This window comes from Cetorhinus maximus, unplaced genomic scaffold (assembly GCF_964194155.1).
Source record: "Cetorhinus maximus unplaced genomic scaffold, sCetMax3.hap1.1 HAP1_SCAFFOLD_418, whole genome shotgun sequence".
In the NCBI taxonomy this organism is placed as follows: domain Eukaryota; kingdom Metazoa; phylum Chordata; class Chondrichthyes; order Lamniformes; family Cetorhinidae; genus Cetorhinus; species Cetorhinus maximus.
In genome coordinates this window covers 119,587-140,854 of record NW_027596364.1, presented here as the reverse complement: position 1 = coordinate 140,854, position 21,268 = coordinate 119,587, and the positions used below count along the sequence as shown (strand labels likewise).

General features: G+C 50.2%; 1 protein-coding gene across 1 annotated transcript in view; it reads right to left on the bottom strand.

The window, feature by feature from the left end:
• Positions 1–282: 282 nt before the first annotated feature.
• The window catches only part of LOC144673649 (cell adhesion molecule CEACAM7-like), an 80,993-nt gene continuing 60,007 nt past the window's right edge, over positions 283–21,268 (bottom strand). The window contains exon 4 of the mRNA XM_078535380.1: positions 283–395. Coding sequence (XP_078391506.1) covers positions 283–395 — 113 coding nt within the window. The remainder of the gene's footprint in view (positions 396–21,268) is intronic.

The window sequence follows — 21,268 nt, the reverse complement described above, 5'->3', positions numbered from 1 at the left end:
CCTGGTGAAGCTATACCACAGGACTACTTGGATGCCAAACAGCACAAGCAGCAGGTGATGAAGCTAAGCGATCCTATAACCAACAGATCAGATTTAAGCTCACATCCAGTGGTGAATGGTGGTGGACAATTAAACAACACACTGGAGGAGGAGGCTCCACATGCCCAGGGATGGTGATGGTAGAGTCTGGGACATGATCTGTCAGTATGCTTATTTCAGGCTGTTGCTTGACTAGCCTCTGAGGCAGTTCTCCCAATTTTGGCACCAGTGCCCAGATGTTAGTCAGGAGGACATTGCAGTGTCAATAGGGCTGGGATTGGCGTTGTCAATTCGGGTGCCTAGGTTGTTGCCGGGTGTTCCATCTGGGGGAGGGTGGGCAGTAGCAAAAGGCAGTCCTGAGGCAATGCAGAGCACAGTGTCAGGGCAGAATTTAAGCACATTTCTGGGGCAGTGCAGAGCACTGGATCCGGTATAGAATTTAAAATCAGTCCTGGGACAGTGCACAGCACAGTGATGGGGCCAGAATTTAAAGTCAGTCCTGGGGTAATGCACAGCACAGCGCTGGGTCTAGAATTTAAAGTCAGTCCTGGGACAGTGCACAGCACAGTGATGGGTCTAGAATTTAAAGTCAGTCCTGGGACAGTGCACAGCACAGTGATGGGGCCAGAATTTAAAGTCAGTCCTGGGACAGTGCACAGCACAGTGATGGGGCCAAAATTTAAAGTCAGTCCTGGGACAGTGCACAGCACAGCGATGGGTCTAGAATTTAAAGTCAGTCCTGGGACAGTGCACAGCACAGCGATGGGTCTAGAATTTAAAGTCAGTCCTGGGACAGTGCACAGCACAGCGATGGGTCTAGAATTTAAAGTCAGTCCTGGGACAGTGCACAGCACAGTGATGGGGCCAAAATTTAAAGTCAGTACTGGGACAGTGCACAGCACAGCGATGGGTCTAGAATTTAAAGTCAGTCCTGGGACAGTGCACAGCACAGCGATGGGTCTAGAATTTAAAGTCAGTCCTGGGACAGTGCACAGCACAGCGATGGGTCTAGAATTTAAAGTCAGTCCTGGGACAGTGCACAGCACAGCGATGGGTCTAGAATTTAAAGTCAGTCCTGGGACAGTGCACAGCACAGCGATGGGTCTAGAATTTAAAGTCAGTCCTGGGACAGTGCACAGCACAGTGATGGGGCCAGAATTTAAAGTCAGTCTTGGGACAGTGCACAGCACAGCGATGGGTCTAGAATTTAAAGTCAGTCTTGGGACAGTGCACAGCACAGAGATGGGAACAGAATTTAAAGTCAGTCCTGGGACAGTGCACAGCACAGTGATGGGGCAAGAATTTAAAGTCAGTCCTGGGACAGTGCACAGCACAGCGATGGGTCTAGAATTTAAAGTCAGTCCTCGGACAGTGCACAGCACAGCGATGGGACCAGAATTTAAAGTCAGTCCTGGGACAGTGCACAGCACAGTGATGGGGCCAGAATTTAAAGTCAGTCTTGGGACAGTGCACAGCACAGAGATGGGAACAGAATTTAAAGTCAGTCCTGGGACAGTGCACAGCACAGTGATGGGGCAAGAATTTAAAGTCAGTCCTGGGACAGTGCACAGCACAGTGATGGGTCTAGAATTTAAAGTCAGTCCTGGGACAGTGCACAGCACAGTGATGGGTCTAGAATTTAAAGTCAGTCCTGGGACAGTGCACAGCACAGTGATGGGTCTAGAATTTAAAGTCAGGCCTGGGACGGTGCACAGCACAGCGATGGGTCTAGAATTTAATGTCAGATGAACATGTTACTGAAAATCAGAATAAAACGTTAGTGCCCGTCAGGTGAACACATTAGTCTCTGTCAGGTGAACACATTAGTCTCTGTCAGATGAACACATTAGTCTCTGTCAGATGAACACATTAGTGTTTACTCTATGAACACATTAGTGTCTGTCAGGTGAACACGTTAGTGCCTGTCAGGTGACCCCGTTAGTGCCTGTCAGGTGACCCCTTTAGTGCCTGTCAGGTGAACACTTTAGTGCCTGTCAGGTGAACACTTTAGTGCCTGTCAGGTGAACACATTAGTGTCTGTCAGGTGAACACATTAGTGCCTGTCTGGTGAACACATTAGTGTCTATTCTATGAACACATTAGTGCCCGTCAGTTGAACACATTAGTCTCTGTCAGATGAACACATTAGTGCCTGTCTGGTGAACACATTAGTGTCTATTCTATGAACACATTAGTGTCTGTCAGATGAACACATTAGTGTCTGTCAGATGACCCCATTAGTGTCTGTCAGATGAACACATTAGTCTCTGTCCGGTGAACACATCTGTGTCTATTCTATGAACACATTAGTGCCCGTCAGATGAACACATTAGTCTCTGTCAGATGAACACATTAGTGTCTATTCTATGAACACATTAGTGTCTGTCAGGTGAACACATTAGTGTCTATTCTATGAACACATTAGTGCCCGTCAGGTGAACACATTAGTCTCTGTCTGGTGAACACATCAGTGTCTATTCTATGAACACATTAGTGCCCGTCAGATGAACACATTAGTGTCTATTGTATGAACACATTAGTGCCCGTCAGGCGAACACTTTAGTGCCCGTCAGGCGAACACTTTAGTGCCCGTCAGGCGAACACTTTAGTGCCCGTCAGGCGAACACTTTAGCGCCCGTCAGGCGAACACTTTAGCGCCCATCAGGCGAACACTTTAGCGCCCGTCAGGCGAACACTTTAGCGCCCGTCAGGCGAACACTTTAGTGCCCGTCAGGCGAAAACTTTAGTGCCTGTCAGGCGAACACATTAGTGCCTGTCTGGTGAACACATTAGTGTCTATTCTATGAACACATTAGTGCCCGTCAGTTGAACACATTAGTCTCTGTCAGATGAACACATTAGTGCCTGTCTGGTGAACACATTAGTGTCTATTCTATGAACACGTTAGTGTGTCAGGTGAACACGTTAGTGTCTGTCAGGTGAACACATTAGTGTCTATTCTATGAACACATTAGTGCCCGTCAGATGAACACATTAGTCTCTGTCTGGTGAACACATCAGTGTCTATTCTATGAACACATTAGTGCCCGTCAGATGAACACATTAGTGTCTATTCTATGAACACATTAGTGTCTGTCAGGCGAACACATTAGTGTCTGTCAGGCAAACACATTAGTGTCTGTCAGGCGAACACTTTAGTGTCTGTCAGGCGAACACTTTAGTGTCTGTCAGGCGAACACTTTAGTGTCTGTCAGGCGAACACTTTAGTGTCTGTCAGGCGAACACTTTAGTGTCTGTCAGTCGAACACTTTAGTGTCTGTCAGGCGAACACTTTAGTGTCTGTCAGGCGAACACTTTAATGTCTGTCAGGCGAACACTTTAGTGCCTGTCAGGTGAACACTTTAGTGCCTGTCAGGTGAACACTTTAGTGCCTGTCAGGTGAACACGTTAGTGTCTGTCAGATGAACACGTTAGTGCCTGTCAGATGACCCCGTTAGTGCCTGTCAGATGACCCCGTTAGTGCCTGTCAGATGACCCCGTTAGTGCCTGTCAGATGACCCCGTTAGTGCCTGTCAGGTGACCCCGTTAGTGCCTGTCAGATGACCCCGTTAGTGCCCGTCAGGTGAACACTTTAGTGCCCGTCAGGTGAACACTTTAGTGCCCGTCAGGCGAACACTTTAGTGCCCGTCAGGCGAACACTTTAGTGCCCGTCAGGCGAACACTTTAGTGCCCGTCAGGCGAACACTTTAGTGCCTGTCAGGCGAACACATTAGTGCCTGTCTGGTGAATACATTAGTGTCTATTCTATGAACACATTAGTGCCCGTCAGTTGAACACATTAGTGCCTGTCAGATGACCCCGTTAGTGCCTGTCAGATGAACCCGTTAGTGCCTGTCAGATGACCCCGTTAGTGCCTGTCAGATGACCCCATTAGTGCCCGTCAGGTGAACACTTTAGTGCCCGTCAGGTGAACACTTTAGTGCCCGTCAGGCGAACACTTTAGTGCCCGTCAGGCGAACACTTTAGTGCCCGTCAGGCGAACACTTTAGTGCCCGTCCGGCGAACACTTTAGTGCCCGTCAGGCGAACACTTTAGTGCCCGTCAGGCGAAAACTTTAGTGCCCGTCAGGCGAACACTTTAGTGCCCGTCAGGCGAACACTTTAGTGCCCATCAGGCGAACACATTAGTGCCTGTCTGGTGAATACATTAGTGTCTATTCTATGAACACATTAGTGCCCGTCAGTTGAACACATTAGTCTCTGTCAGATGAACACATTAGTGCCTGTCTGGTGAACACATTAGTGTCTATTCTATGAACACATTAGTGTCTGTCAGATGAACACATTAGTGTCTGTCAGATGACCCCATTAGTGTCTGTCAGATGAACACATTAGTCTCTGTCTGGTGAACACATCTGTGTCTATTCTATGAACACATTAGTGCCCGTCAGATGAACACATTAGTCTCTGTCAGATGAACACATTAGTGTCTATTCTATGAACACATTAGTGTCTGTCAGGTGAACACATTAGTGTCTGTCAGGTGAACACATTAGTGTCTATTCTATGAACACATTAGTGCCCGTCAGATGAACACATTGGTCACTGTCTGGTGAACACATCAGTGTCTATTCTATGAACACATTAGTGCCTGTCAGGTGAACACATTAGTGCCTGTCAGGTGAACACATTAGTGTCTGTCAGGTGAACACATTAGTGTCTGTCAGGTGAACACATTAGTGTCTGTCAGGTGAACACATTAGTGTCTGTCAGGTGAACACTTTAGTGTCTGTCAGGTGAACACTTTAGTGTCTGTCAGGTGAACAATTTAGTGTCTGTCAGGTGAACACTTTAGTGTCTGTCAGGTGAACACTTTAGTGTCTGTCAGGTGATCACTTTAGTGCCTGTCAGGTGATCACTTTAGTGCCTGTCAGGTGAACACTTTAGTGCCTGTCAGGTGAACACTTTAGTGCCTGTCAGGTGAACACTGTAGTGCCTGTCAGGTGAACACGTTAGTGCCTGTCAGGTGAACACGTTAGTGCCTGTCAGATGAACACGTTAGTGCCTGTCAGATGAACACGTTAGTGCCTGTCAGATGAACACGTTAGTGCCTGTCAGATCACCCCGTTATTGCCTGTCAGATCACCCCATTAGTGCCTGTCAGATCACCCCATTAGTGCCTGTCAGATCACCCCATTAGTGCCTGTCAGATCACCCCATTAGTGCCTGTCAGATCACCCCATTAGTGCCTGTCAGATCACCCCATTAGTGCCTGTCAGATCACCCCATTAGTGCCTGTCAGATCACCCCATTAGTGCCTGTCAGATCACCCCATTAGTGCCTGTCAGATCACCCCATTAGTGCCTGTCAGATCACCCCATTAGTGCCTGTCAGGTGAACACTTTAGTGCCTGTCAGGTGAACACTTTAGTGCCTGTCAGGTGAACACTTTAGTGCCTGTCAGGTGAACATTTAAGTGCCTGTCAGGTGAACACTTTAGTGCCTGTCAGGTGAACACTTTAGTGCCTATTCTATGAACACATTAGTGCCCGTCAGGTGAACACATTAGTGCCCGTCAGGTGAACACATTAGTGCCCGTGTGGTGAACACATTAGTGCCCGTCAGATGAACACATTAGTGCCCGTCAGATGAACACATTAGTGCCCATCAGATGAACACATTAGTCTCAGTCAGATGAACACATTAGTGCCTGTCTGGTGAACACATTAGTGTCTATTCTATGAACACATGGGTGCCCTTCAGGAGAACACACGGGTGCCCGTCAGGAGAACACACGGGTGCCCGTCAGGAGAACACACGGGTGCCCGTCAGGAGAACACACGGGTGCCCGTCAGGAGAACACACGGGTGCCCGTCAGGAGAACACACGGGTGCCGTTCAGGAGAACACACGGGCGCCCGTCAGGTGAACACACGGGCGCCCGTCAGGTGAACACACGGGCGACCGTCAGGTGAACACACGGGCGCCCGTCAGGTGAACACACGGGCGCCCGTCAGGTGAACACACGGGCGCCCGTCAGGTGAACACACGGGCGCCCGTCAGGTGAACACACGGGTGCCCGTCAGGTGAACACATTAGTGCCCGTCAGATGAACACATTAGTGCCCGTCAGGTGAACACATTAGTGCCCGTCAGGTGAACACATTAGTGCCCGTCAGGTGAACACATCAGTGCCCGTCTGGTGAACACATTAGTGTCTATTCTATGAACACATTAGTGCCCGTCAGATGAACACATTAGTGCCCGTCAGATGAACACATTAGTGCCCGTCAGATGAACACATTAGTGCCCGTCAGATGAACACATTAGTGCCCGTCAGATGAACACATTAGTGCCCGTCAGGTGATCCCATTAATGCCCGTCAGGTGATCCCATTAGTGCCCGTCTGGTGAACACATTAGTGTCTATTCTATGAACACATTAGTGCCCGTCAGGTGAACACATTAGTGCCCGTCAGGTGAACACATTAGTGCCCGTCAGGTGAACACATTAGTGCCCGTCTGGTGAACACATTAGTGACCGTCTGGTGAACACATTAGTGTCTATTCTATGAACACATTAGTGCCCGTCAGATGAACACATTAGTGCCCGTCAGATGAACACATTAGTGCCCGTCAGATGAACACATTAGTGCCCGTCAGGTGATCCCATTAATGCCCGTCAGGTGATCCCATTAGTGGCCGTCTGGTGAACACATTAGTGTCTATTCTATGAACACATTAGTGCCCGTCAGGTGAACACATTAGTGTCTATTCTACGAACACATTGGTGCCTGTCAGGCGAACGCAGTGGTGCCCGTCAGGCGAACGCAGTGGTGCCCGTCAGGCGAATGCAGTGGTGCCCGTCAGGCGAACGCAGTGGTGCCCGTCAGGCGAACACAGTGGTGCCCATCAGGTGAACACAGTAGTGCCCGTCAGGTGAACACAGTAGTGCCCGTCTGTTGAACACATTGGTGCCCGTCTGGTGAACACATTAGTGTCTATTCTATGAACACATTAGTGTCCGTCAGGTGAACACGTTGGTGCCCGTCAGGTGAACACGTTGGTGCCTGTCAGGCGAACACGTTGGAGCCCGTCAGGCGAACACGTTGGTGCCCGTCAGGTTAACACGTTGGTGCCCGTCAGGTCAACACGTTAGTGCCCGTCAGGTGAACACAGTGGGGCCCGTCAGGTGAACACAGTGGGGCCCGTCAGGTGAACACAGTGGTGCCCATCAGGTGAACACAGTGGTGCCCGTCAGGTGAACACAGTGGTGCCCGTCAGGTGAACACAGTGGTGCCCGTCTGGTGAACACATTGGTGCCCGTCTGGTGAACACATTGTTGCCCGTCTGGGGAACACATTGGTGCACGTATGGTAAACACATTAGTGTCTATTCTATGAACACATTAGTGCCCGTCAGGTGAACACATTAGTGCCCGTCAGGTGAACACATTAGTGCCCGTCAGGTGACCCCATTAGTGCCCGTCAGGTGACCCCATTAGTTTCCGTCAGGTGACCCCATTAGTGTCCGTCAGGTGACCCCATTAGTGTCCGTCAGGTGAACGCATTAGTGCCCGTCAGGTGAACGCATTAGTGCCCGTCTGGTGAACGCATTAGTGCCAGTCTGGTGAACGCATTAGTGCCCGTCAGGTGACCCCATTAGTGCCCGTCAGGTGACCCCATTAGTGCCCGTCAGGTGAACACATTAGTGCCCGTCAGGTGAACACATTAGTGTCAATTCTACGAACACATTAGTGTCTATTCTACGAACACATTAGTGCCCGTCAGGTGAACACATTAGTGCCCGTCAGGTGAACACATTAGTGCCCGTCAGGTGAACACATTAGTGTCTATTCTATGAACACATTAGTGCCTATTCTATGAACACATTGGTGCCCGTCAGGTGAACACATTGGTGCCCGTCAGGTGAACACATTGGTGCCCGTCAGGTGAACACATTAGTGTCTGTCAGGTGAACACATTAGTGCCCGTCAGATGACCCCATTAGTGCCCGTCAGATGACCCCATTAGTGCCCGTCAGATGACCCCATTACTGCCCGTCAGATGACCCCATTGGTGCCCGTCAGATGACCCCATTAGTGCCCGTCAGATGACCCCATTAGTGCCCGTCAAATGACCCCATTAGTGCCCGTCAGGTGAACACTTTAGTGCCCGTCAGGTGAACACATTAGTGTCTATTCTATGAACACATTAGTGCTCGTCTGCTGAACACATTAGTGCCCGTCTGCTGAACACATTAGTGTCTAGTCTAGGAACACATTAGTGACTAATCTATGAACACATTAGTGTCTAATCTATGAACACATTAGTGTCTAATCTATGAACACATTAGTGTCTATCATACGAACACATTAGTGTCTATTCTACGAACACATTAGTGTCTATTCTATGAACACATTAGTGCCCGCCAGGTGAACACATTAGTGCCCGCCAGGTGAACACATTAGTGCCCGTCAGGTGAACACATTAGTGCCCGTTAGATGACCACATTAATGTCTATTCTGTGAACACATTGGTGCCCGTCAGGTGAACACATTGGTGCCCGTCAGGTGACCCCATTAGTGCCCGTCAGGTGACCCCATTAGTGCCCGTCAGGTGACCCCATTAGTGCCCGTCAGGTGACCCCATTAGTGCCCGTCAGGTGAACACATTAGTGTCTATTCTACGAACACATTAGTGTCTATTCTATGAACACATTAGTGCCCGTCAGGTGAACACATTAGTGCCCGTCAGGTGAACACATTAGTGTCTATTCTATGAACACATTAGTGCCTATTCTATGAACACATTGGTGCCCGTCAGGTGAACACATTGGTGCCCGTCAGGTGAACACATTGGTGTCCGTCAGGTGAAGACATTGGTCTCCGTCAGGTGAAGACATTGGTCTCCGTCAGGTGAAGACATTGGTCTCCGTCAGGTGAAGACATTAGTCTCCGTCAGGTGAAGACATTAGTCTCCGTCAGGTGAAGACATTAGTCTCCGTCAGATTAACACATTAGTCTCCGTCAGGTGAACACATTAGTCTCCGTCAGGTGAACACATTAGTGTCCGTCAGATGAACACATTTAGTGTCTGTCAGATGAACACATTTAGTGTCTGTCAGATGAACACATTTAGTGTCTGTCAGATGAACACATTTAGTGTCTGACAGATGAACACATTTAGTGTCTGTCAAATGAACACATTAGTGTCTGTCAGATGAAAAAATTAGTGTCTGTCAGATGAACACATTAGTGTCTGTCAGATGAACACACTTAGTGTCAGTCAGATGAACACATTAGTGTCTGTCAGGTGAACACATTAGTGCCCGTCAGATGACCCCATTAGTGCCCGTCAGATGACCCCATTACTGCCCGTCAGATGAGCCCATTGGTGCCCGTCAGATGACCCCCTTAGTGCCCGTCAGATGACCCCATTAGTGCCCGTCAGATGACCCCATTAGTGCCCGTCAAATGACCCCATTAGTGCCCGTCAGGTGAACACTTTAGTGCCCGTCAGGTGAACACATTAGTGTCTATTCTATGAACACATTAGTGCTCGTCTGCTGAACACATTAGTGCCCGTCTGCTGAACACATTAGTGCCCGTCTGCTGAACACATTAGTGCCCGTCTGCTGAACACATTAGTGCCCGTCTGCTGAACACATTAGTGTCTATTCTATGAACACATTGGTGCCCGTCAGGTGAACACATTGGTGCCCGTCAGGTGAACACTTTATTGCCCGTCAGGTGAACACTTTAGTGTCTATTCTATGAACACATTAGTGCCTGTCTGCTGAACACATTAGTGCCCGTCTGCTGAACACATTAGTGCCCGTCTGCTGAACACATTAGTGCCCATCTGCTGAACACATTAGTGTCTATTCTATGAACACATTGGTGCCCGTCAGGTGAACACAGTGGTGCCCGTCAGACGAACACAGTGGTGCCCGTCAGACGAACACAGTGGTGCCCGTCAGGTGAACACAGTAGTGCCCGTCAGGTGAACACAGTAGTGCCCGTCTGTTGAACACATTGGTGCCCGTCTGTTGAACACATTGGTGCCCGTCTGGTGAACACATTGGTGCCCGTCTGGGGAACACATTGGTGCATGTATGGTAAACACATTAGTGTCTATTCTATGAACACATTAGTGCCCGTCAGGTGAACACATTAGTGCCCGTCAGGTGAACACATTAGTGCCCGTCAGGTGACCCCATTAGTGCCCGTCAGGTGACCCCATTAGTGCCCGTCAGGTGACCCCATTAGTTTCCGTCAGGTGACCCCATTAGTGTCCGTCAGGTGAACGCATTAGTGTCCGTCAGGTGAACGCATTAGTGCCCGTCAGGTGAACGCATTAGTGCCCGTCTGGTGAACGATTTAGTGCCCGTCAGGTGAACGCATTAGTGCCCGTCTGGTGAACGCATTAGTGCCCGTCAGATGAACGCATTAGTGCCCGTCAGATGAACACATTAGTGCGCGTCAGATGAACACATTAGTGCCCATCAGATGAACACATTAGTCTCACTCAGATGAACACATTAGTCTCAGCCAGATGAACACATTAGTGCCTGTCTGGTAAACACATTAGTGTCTATTCTATGAACACATTAGTGCCCGTCAGGTGAACACATTAGTGCCCGTCAGGTGAACACATTAGTGCCCGTCAGGTGACCCCATTAGTGCCCGTCAGGTGACCCCATTAGTTTCCGTCAGGTGACCCCATTAGTGTCCGTCAGGTGAACGCATTAGTGTCCGTCAGGTGAACGCATTAGTGCCCGTCAGGTGAACGCATTAGTGCCCGTCTGGTGAACGATTTAGTGCCCGTCAGGTGAACGCATTAGTGCTCGTCTGGTGAACGCATTAGTGCCCGTCAGATGAACGCATTAGTGCCCGTCAGATGAACACATTAGTGCGCGTCAGATGAACACATTAGTGCCCATCAGATGAACACATTAGTCTCACTCAGATGAACACATTAGTCTCAGCCAGATGAACACATTAGTGCCTGTCTGGTGAACACATTAGTGTCTATTCTATGAACACATGGGTGCCCGTCAGGTGAACACATGGGTGCCTGTCAGGAGAAAACATGGGTGCCCGTCAGGAGAACACATGGGTGCCCGTTCAGGAGAACACATGGGTGCCCTTCAGGAGAACACATGGGTGTCCGTCAGGAGAAAACATGGGTGCCCGTCAGGAGAACACATGGGTGCCCGTCAGGAGAACACATGGGTGCCCGTCAGGAGAACACATGGGTGCCCGTCAGGAGAACACATGGGTGCCCGTCAGGAGAACACATGGGTGCCCGTCAGGTGAACGCATGGGTGCCCGTCAGGTGAACGCATGGGTGCCCGTCAGGTGAACGCATGGGTGCCCGTCAGGTGAACGCATGGGTGCCCGTCAGGTGAACGCATGGGTGCCCGTCAGGTGAACGCATGGGTGCCCGTCAGGTGAACGCATGGGTGCCCGTCTGGTGAACACATTAGTGCCCGTCTGGTGAACGCATTAGTGCCCGTCTGGTGAACGCATTAGTGCCCGTCTTGTGAACGCATTAGTGCCCGTCTGGTGAACGCATTAGTGCCCGTCTGGTGAACACATTAGTGCCCGTCAGATGACCCCATTAGTGCCCGTCAGATGACCCCATTAGTGCCCGTCAGATGACCCCATTAGTGCCCGTCAGGTGAACAGTTTAGTGCCCGTCTGCTGAACACATTAGTGCCCGTCTGCTGAACACATTAGTGTCTATTCTATGAACACATTGGTGCCCGTCAGGTGAACACATTGGTGCCCGTCAGGTGAACACGGTGCCCTTCAGGTGAACACATTGGTGACCGTCAGGTGAACACATTAGTGCCCGTCAGGTGAACACATTAGTGCCCGTCAGGTGAACACATTGGTGCCCGTTAGGTGAACACATTGGTGCCCGTCAGGTGAACATATTTGTGCCCGTCAGAAGAACACATTGGTGCCCGTCAGGTGAACACATTGGTGCCCGTCAGGTGAACACATTAGTGTCTATTCTATGAACACATTAGTGCCCGTCAGGTGAACACATTAGTGCCTGATAGATGAACACATTAGTGTCTATTCTATGAACACATTAGTGCCCGTCAGATGAACACATTAGTGCCCGTCAGGTGATCCCATTAGTGCCCGTCTGGTGAACACATTAGTGCCTATTCTATGAACACATTAGTGCCCGTCAGGTGAACACATTAGTGCCCGTCTGCTGAACACATTAGTGCCCGTCTGCTGAACACATTAGTGCCCGTCTGCTGAACACATTAGTGTCTATTCTATGAACACATTGTTGCCCGTCAGGTGAACACATTGGTGCCTGTCAGGTGAACACTTTAGTGCCCGTCAGGTGAACACTTTAGTGTCTATTCTATGAACACATTAGTGCCCGTCTGCTGAACACATTAGTGCCCGTCTGCTGAACACATTAGTGCCCGTCTGCTGAACACATTAGTGTCAATTCTATGAACACATTGGTGCCCGTCAGGTGAACACATTGGTGCCCGTCGGGAGAACACATTGGTGCCCGTCGGGAGAACACATTGGTGCCCGTCGGGTGAACACATTGGTGCCCGTCAGGTGAACACATTGGTGTCTATTCGGTGAACACATTAGTGTCTATTCTATGAACACGTTAGTGCCCGTCAGATGAACACATTAGTGTCTATTCTATGAACACATTAATGTCTATTCTATGAACACATTAGTGTCTATTCTAGGAACACATTAATGTCTATTCTATGAACACATTAGTGTCTATTCTATGAACACATTAGTGTCTAATCTATGAACACATTAGTGTCTAATCTATGAACACATTAGTGTCTAATCTATGAACACATTAGTGTCTATCCTACGAACACATTAGTGTCTATCCTACGAACACATTAGTGTCTATCCTACGAACACATTGGTGTCTATTCTACGAACACATTGGTGTCTATTCTACGAACACATTAGTGTCTATTCTATGAACACATTAGTGCCCGTCAGATGAACACATTAGTGTCTATTCTATGAACACACTAGTGCCCGCCAGGTGAACACATTAGTGCCCGTCAGGTGAACACATTAGTGCCCGTCAGATGACCACATTAATGTCTATTCTATGAACACATTAGTGCCCGTCAGATGAACACATTAATGTCTATTCTATGAACACACTAGTGCCCGCCAGGTGAACACATTAGTGCCCGTCAGGTGAACACATTAGTGCCCGTCAGATGACCACATTAATGTCTATTCTGTGAACACATTGGTGCCTGCCAGGTGAACACATTGGTGCCCGTCAGGTGAACACATTGGTGCCCGTCAGGTGAACACATTGGTGCCCGTCAGGTGAACACATTGGTCTCCGTCAGGTGAAGACATTGGTCTCCGTCAGGTGAAGACATTGGTCTCCGTCAGGTGACCCCATTAGTGCGCGTCAGATGACCCCATTACTGCCCGTCAGATGAGCCCATTGGTGCCCGTCAGATGACCCCCTTAGTGCCCGTCAGATGACCCCATTAGTGCCCGTCAGATGACCCCATTAGTGCCCGTCTGCTGAACACATTAGTGTCTATTCTATGAACACATTGGTGCCCGTCAGGTGAACACATTGGTGCCCGTCAGGTGAACACTTTATTGCCCGTCAGGTGAACACTTTATTGCCCGTCTGCTGAACACATTAGTGCCCATCTGCTGAACACATTAGTGTCTATTCTATGAGCACATTGGTGCCCGTCAGGTGAACACATTGGTGCCCGTCAGGTGAACACATTGGTGCCCGTCAGGTGAACACATCGGTGCCCGTCAGGTGAACACATTGGTGCCAGTCAGGCGAACACAGTGGTGCCCGTCAGACGAACACAGTGGTGCCCGTCAGAGGAACACAGTGGTGCCCGTCAGGTGAACACAGTAGTGCCCGTCAGGTGAACACAGTAGTGCCCGTCTGTTGAACACATTGGTGCCCGTCTGTTGAACACATTAGTGCCCGTCAGATGAACACATTAGTGCGCGTCAGATGAACACATTAGTGCCCGTCAGATGAACACATTAGTCTCACTCAGATGAACACATTAGTCTCAGCCAGATGAACACATTAGTGCCTGTCTGGTGAACACATTAGTGTCTATTCTATGAACACATGGGTGCCCGTCAGGTGAACACATGGGTGCCTGTCAGGAGAAAACATGGGTGCCCGTCAGGAGAACACATGGGTGCCCGTCAGGAGAACACATGGGTGCCCGTCAGGAGAACACATGGGTGCCCGTCAGGAGAACACATGGGTGCCCGTTCAGGAGAACACATGGGTGCCCTTCAGGAGAACACATGGGTGCCCGTCAGGAGAACGCATGGGTGTCCGTCAGGAGAACGCATGGATGCCCGTCAGGAGAACGCATGGGTGCCCGTCAGGAGAACGCATGGGTGCCCGTCAGGAGAACGCATGGGTGCCCGTCAGGTGAACGCATGGGTGCCCGTCAGGTGAACGCATGGGTGCCCGTCAGGTGAACGCATGGGTGCCCGTCAGGTGAACGCATGGGTGCCCGTCAGGTGAACGCATGGGTGCCCGTCAGGTGAATGCATTTGTGCCCGTCTGGTGAACGCATTAGTGCCCGTCTGGTGAACGCATTAGTGTCCGTCTGGTGAACGCATTAGTGCCCGTCTGGTGAACGCATTAGTGCCCGTCAGATGACCCCATTAGTGCCCGTCAGATGACCCCATTAGTGCCCGTCAGGTGAACACTTTAGTGCCCGTCTGCTGAACACATTAGTGCCCATCTGCTGAACACATTAGTGTCTATTCTATGAACACATTGGTGCCCGTCAGGTGAAGACATTGGTGCCCGTCAGGTGAAGACATTGGTCTCCGTCAGGTGAAGACATTGGTCTCCGTCAGGTGAAGACATTGGTCTCCGTCAGGTGAAGACATTGGTCTCCGTCAGGTGAAGACATTGGTCTCCGTCAGGTGAAGACATTAGTCTCCGTCAGATGAACACATTAGTCTCCGTCAGGTGAACACATTAGTTTCCGTCAGGTGAACACATTAGTGTCCGTCAGATGAACACATTTAGTGTCTGTCAGATGAACACATTTAGTGTCTGTCAGATGAACACATTTAGTGTCTGTCAGATGAACACATTTAGTGTCTGACAGATGAACACATTTAGTGTCTGTCAAATGAACACATTAGTGTCTGTCAGATGAAAAAATTAGTGTCTGTCAAATGAACACATTAGTGTCTGTCAGATGAACACACTTAGTGTCAGTCAGATGAACACATTAGTGTCTGTCAGGTGAACACATTAGTGCCCGTCAGCTGACCCCATTAGTGCCCGTCAGATGACCCCATTAGTGCCCGTCAGATGACCCCATTGGTGCCCGTCAGATGAGCCCATTGGTGCCCGTCAGATGACCCCCTTAGTGCCCGTCAGATGACCCCATTAGTGCCCGTCAGATGACCCCATTAGTGCCCGTCAAATGACCCCATTAGTGCCCGTCAGGTGAACACTTTAGTGCCCGTCAGGTGAACACATTAGTGTCTATTCTATGAACACATTAGTGCTCGTCTGCTGAACACATTAGTGCCCGTCTGCTGAACACATTAGTGCCCGTCTGCTGAACACATTAGTGTCTATTCTATGAACACATTGGTGCCCGTCAGGTGAACACATTGGTGCCCGTCAGGTGAACACTTTATTGCCCGTCAGGTGAACACTTTAGTGTCTATTCTATGAACACATTAGTGCCCGTCTGCTGAACACATTAGTGCCCGTCTGCTGAACACATTAGTGCCCATCTGCTGAACACATTAGTGTCAATTCTATGAACACATTGGTGCCCGTCAGGTGAACACATTGGTGCCCGTCAGGTGAACACATTGGTGCACGTCAGGTGAACACATTGGTGCCCGTCAGGTGAACACATTGGTGCCAGTCAGGCGAACACAGTGGTGCCCGTCAGACGAACACAGTGGTGCCCGTCAGACAAACACAGTGGTGCCCGTCAGGTGAACACAGTAGTGCCCGTCAGGTGAACACAGTAGTGCCCGTCTGTTGAACACATTGGTGCCCGTCTGTTGAACACATTGGTGCCCGTCTGGTGAACACATTGGTGCCCGTCTGGGGAACACATTGGTGCACGTATGGTAAACACATTAGTGTCTATTCTATGAACACATTAGTGCCCGTCAGGTGAACACATTAGTGCCCGTCAGGTGAACACATTAGTGCCCGTCAGGTGAACACATTAGTGCCCGTCAGGTGAACGCATTAGTGCCCGTCTGGTGAACGCATTAGTGCCCGTCAGGTGAACGCATTAGTGCCCGTCTGGTGAACGCATTAGTGCCCGTCAGATGAACACATTAGTGCCCGTCAGATGAACACATTAGTGCCCGTCAGATGAACACATTAGTCTCACTCAGATGAACACATTAGTCTCAGCCAGATGAACACATTGGTGCCTGTCTGGTGAACACATTAGTGTCTATTCTATGAACACATGGGTGCCCGTCAGGTGAACACATGGGTGCCTGTCAGGAGAAAACATGGGTGCACGTCAGGAGAACACATGGGTGCCCGTTCAGGAGAACACATGGGTGCCCTTCAGGAGAACACATGGGTGCCCTTCAGGAGAACACATGGGTGCCCGTCAGGAGAACACATGGGTGTCCGTCAGGAGAACACATGGGTGCCCGTCAGGAGAACGCATGGGTGCCCGTCAGGAGAACGCATGGGTGCCCGTCAGGAGAACGCATGGGTGCCCGTCAGGAGAACGCATGGGTGCCCGTCAGGTGAACGCATGGGTGCCCGTCAGGTGAACGCATGGGTGCCCGTCAGGTGAACGCATGGATGCCCGTCAGGTGAACGCATGGGTGCCCGTCAGGTGAACGCATGGGTGCCCGTCAGGTGAACGCATGGGTGCCCGTCTGGTGAACGCATTAGTGCCCGTCTGGTGAACGCATTAGTGCCCGTCTGGTGAACGCATTAGTGCCCGTCTGCTGAACACATTAGTGCCCGTCTGCTGAACACATTAGTGTCTATTCTATGAACACATTGGTGCCCGTCAGGTGAACACATTAGTGCCCGTCTGCTGAACACATTAGTGCCCATCTGCTGAACACATTAGTGTCAATTCTATGAACACATTGGTGCCCGTCAGGTGAACACATTGGTGCCCGTCAGGTGAACACATTGGTGCACGTCAGGTGAACACATTGGTGCCCGTCAGGTGAACACATTGGTGCCAGTCAGGCGAACACAGTGGTGCCCGTCAGACGAACACAGTGGTGCCCGTCAGACAAACACAGTGGTGCCCGTCAGGTGAACACAGTAGTGCCCGTCAGGTGAACACAGTAGTGCCCGTCTGTTGAACACATTGGTGCCCGTCTGTTGAACACATTGGTGCCCGTCTGGTGAACACATTGGTGCCCGTCTGGGGAACACATTGGTGCACGTATGGTAAACACATTAGTGTCTATTCTATGAACACATTAGTGCCCGTCAGGTGAACACATTAGTGCCCGTCAGGTGAACACATTAGTGCCCGTCAGGTGAACACATTAGTGCCCGTCAGGTGAACGCATTAGTGCCCGTCTGGTGAACGCATTAGTGCCCGTCAGGTGAACGCATTAGTGCCCGTCTGGTGAACGCATTAGTGCCCGTCAGATGAACACATTAGTGCCCGTCAGATGAACACATTAGTGCCCGTCAGATGAACACATTAGTCTCACTCAGATGAACACATTAGTCTCAGCCAGATGAACACATTGGTGCCTGTCTGGTGAACACATTAGTGTCTATTCTATGAACACATGGGTGCCCGTCAGGTGAACACATGGGTGCCTGTCAGGAGAAAACATGGGTGCACGTCAGGAGAACACATGGGTGCCCGTTCAGGAGAACACATGGGTGCCCTTCAGGAGAACACATGGGTGCCCGTCAGGAGAACACATGGGTGTCCGTCAGGAGAACACATGGGTGCCCGTCAGGAGAACACATGGGTGCCCGTCAGGAGAACGCATGGGTGCCCGTCAGGAGAACGCATGGGTGCCCGTCAGGAGAACGCATGGGTGCCCGTCAGGAGAACGCATGGGTGCCCGTCAGGTGAACGCATGGGTGCCCGTCAGGTGAACGCATGGATGCCCGTCAGGTGAACGCATGGGTGCCCGTCAGGTGAACGCATGGGTGCCCGTCAGGTGAACGCATGGGTGCCCGTCTGGTGAACGCATTAGTGCCCGTCTGGTGAACGCATTAGTGCCCGTCTGGTGAACGCATTAGTGCCCGTCTGCTGAACACATTAGTGCCCGTCTGCTGAACACATTAGTGTCTATTCTATGAACACATTGATGCCCGTCAGGTGAACACATTGGTGCCCGTCAGGTGAACACGGTGCCCTTCAGGTGAACACATTGGTGACCGTCAGGTGAACACATTAGTGCCCGTCAGGTGAACACATTAGTGCCCGTCAGGTGAACACATTGGTGCCCGTCAGGTGAACACATTGGTGCCCGTCAGGTGAACACATTGGTGCCCGTCAGGTGAACACATTAGTGTCTATTCTATGAACACATTAGTGCCCGTCAGGTGAACACATTAGTGCCTGATAGATGAACACATTAGTGTCTATTCTATGAACACATTAGTGCCCGTCAGATGAACACATTAGTGCCCGTCAGGTGATCCCATTAGTGCCCGTCTGGTGAACACATTAGTGTCTATTCTATGAACACATTAGTGCCCGTCAGGTGAACACATTAGTGCCCGTCTGCTGAACACATTAGTGCCCGTCTGCTGAACACATTAGTGTCTATTCTATGAACACATTGTTGCCCGTCAGGTGAACACATTGGTGCCTGTCAGGTGAACACTTTAGTGCCCGTCAGGTGAACACTTTAGTGTCTATTCTATGAACACATTAGTGCCCGTCTGCTGAACACATTAGTGCCCGTCTGCTGAACACATTAGTGCCCGTCTGCTGAACACATTAGTGTCAATTCTATGAACACATTGGTGCCCGTCAGGTGAACACATTGGTGCCCGTCGGGAGAACACATTGGTGCCCGTCGGGTGAACACATTGGTGCCCGTCGGGTGAACACATTGGTGCCCGTCAGGTGAACACATTAGTGTCTATTCTATGAACACATTAATGTCTATTCTATGAACACATTAGTGTCTATTCTAGGAACATATTAATGTCTATTCTATGAACACATTAGTGTCTATTCTATGAACACATTAGTGTCTAATCTATGAACACATTAGTGTCTAATCTATGAACACATTAGTGTCTAATCTATGAACACATTAGTGTCTATCCTACGAACACATTAGTGTCTATCCTACGAACACATTAGTGTCTATTCTACGAACACATTGGTGTCTATTCTACGAACACATTGGTGTCTATTCTACGAACACATTAGTGTCTATTCTACGAACACATTAGTGTCTATTCTATGAACACATTAGTGCCCGTCAGATGAACACATTAGTGTCTATTCTATGAACACATTAGTGCCCGCCGGGTGAACACATTAGTGCCCGTCAGGTGAACACATTAGTGCCCGTCAGATGACCACATTAATGTCTATTCTGTGAACACATTGGTGCCTGCCAGGTGAACACATTGGTGCCCGTCAGGTGAACACATTGGTGCCCGTCAGGTGAACACATTGGTGCCCGTCAGGTGAACACATTGGTCTCCGTCAGGTGAAGACATTGGTCTCCGTCAGGTGAAGACATTGGTCTCCGTCAGGTGACCCCATTAGTGCCCGTCAGATGACCCCAGTACTGCCCGTCAGATGAGCCCATTGGTGCCCGTCAGATGACCCCCTTAGTGCCCGTCAGATGACCCCATTAGTGCCCGTCAGATGACCCCATTAGTGCCCGTCAAATGACCCCATTAGTGCCCGTCAGGTGAACACATTAGTGCCCGTCAGGTGAACACATTAGAGTCTATTCTATGAACACATTAGTGCTCGTCTGCTGAACACATTAGTGCCCGTCTGCTGAACACATTTGTGCCCGTCTGCTGAACACATTAGTGCCCGTCTGCTGAACACATTAGTGTCTATTCTATGAACACATTGGTGCCCGTCAGGTGAACACATTGGTGCCCGTCAGGTGAACACTTTATTGCCCGTCAGGTGAACACTTTAGTGTCTATTCTATGAACACATTAGTGCCCGTCTGCTGAACACATTAGTGCCCGTCTGCTGAACACATTAGTGCCCATCTGCTGAACACATTAGTGCCCATCTGCTGAACACATTAGTGTCTATTCTATGAACACATTGGTGCCCGTCAGGTGAACACATTGGTGCCCGTCAGGTGAACACATTGGTGCCCGTCAGGTGAACACATTGGTGCCAGTCAGGCGAACACAGTGGTGCCCGTCAGACGAACACAGTGGTGCCCGTCAGACGAACACAGTGGTGCCCGTCAGGTGAACACAGTAGTGCCCGTCAGGTGAACACAGTAGTGCCCGTCTGTTGAACACATTGGTGCCCGTCTGTTGAACACATTGGTGCCCGTCTGGTGAACACATTAGTGCCCGTCTGGGGAACACATTTGTGCACGTATGGTAAACACATTAGTGTCTATTCTATGAACACATTAGTGCCCGTCAGGTGAACACATTAGTGCCCGTCAGGTGAACACATTAGTGCCCGTCAGGTGACCCCATTAGTTTCCGTCAGGTGACCCCATTAGTGTCCATCAGGTGACCCCATTAGTGTCCGTCAGGTGAACGCATTAGTGCCCGTCAGGTGAACGCATTAGTGCCCGTCTGGTGAACGCATTAGTGCCCGTCAGGTGAACGCATTAGTGCCCGTCTGGTGAACACATTAGTGCCCGTCAGATGAACACATTAGTACCCGTCAGATAAACACATTAGTGCCCGTCAGATGAACACATTAGTCTCACTCAGATGAACACATTAGTCTCAGCCAGATGAACACATTAGTGCCTGTCTGGTGAACACATTAGTGTCTATTCTATGAACACATGGGTGCCCGTCAGGTGAACACATGGGTGCCCGTCAGGAGATCACATGGGTGCCCGTCAGGAGAACACATGGGTGCCCGTCAGGAGAACACATGGGTGCCCGTTCAGGAGAACACATGGGTGCCCTTCAGGAGAACACATGGGTGCCCGTCAGGAGAACACATGGATGCCCGTCAGGAGAACACATGGGTGCCCGTCAGGAGAACACATGGGTGCTCGTCAGGAGAACACATGGGTGCCCGTCAGGAGGACACATGGGTGCC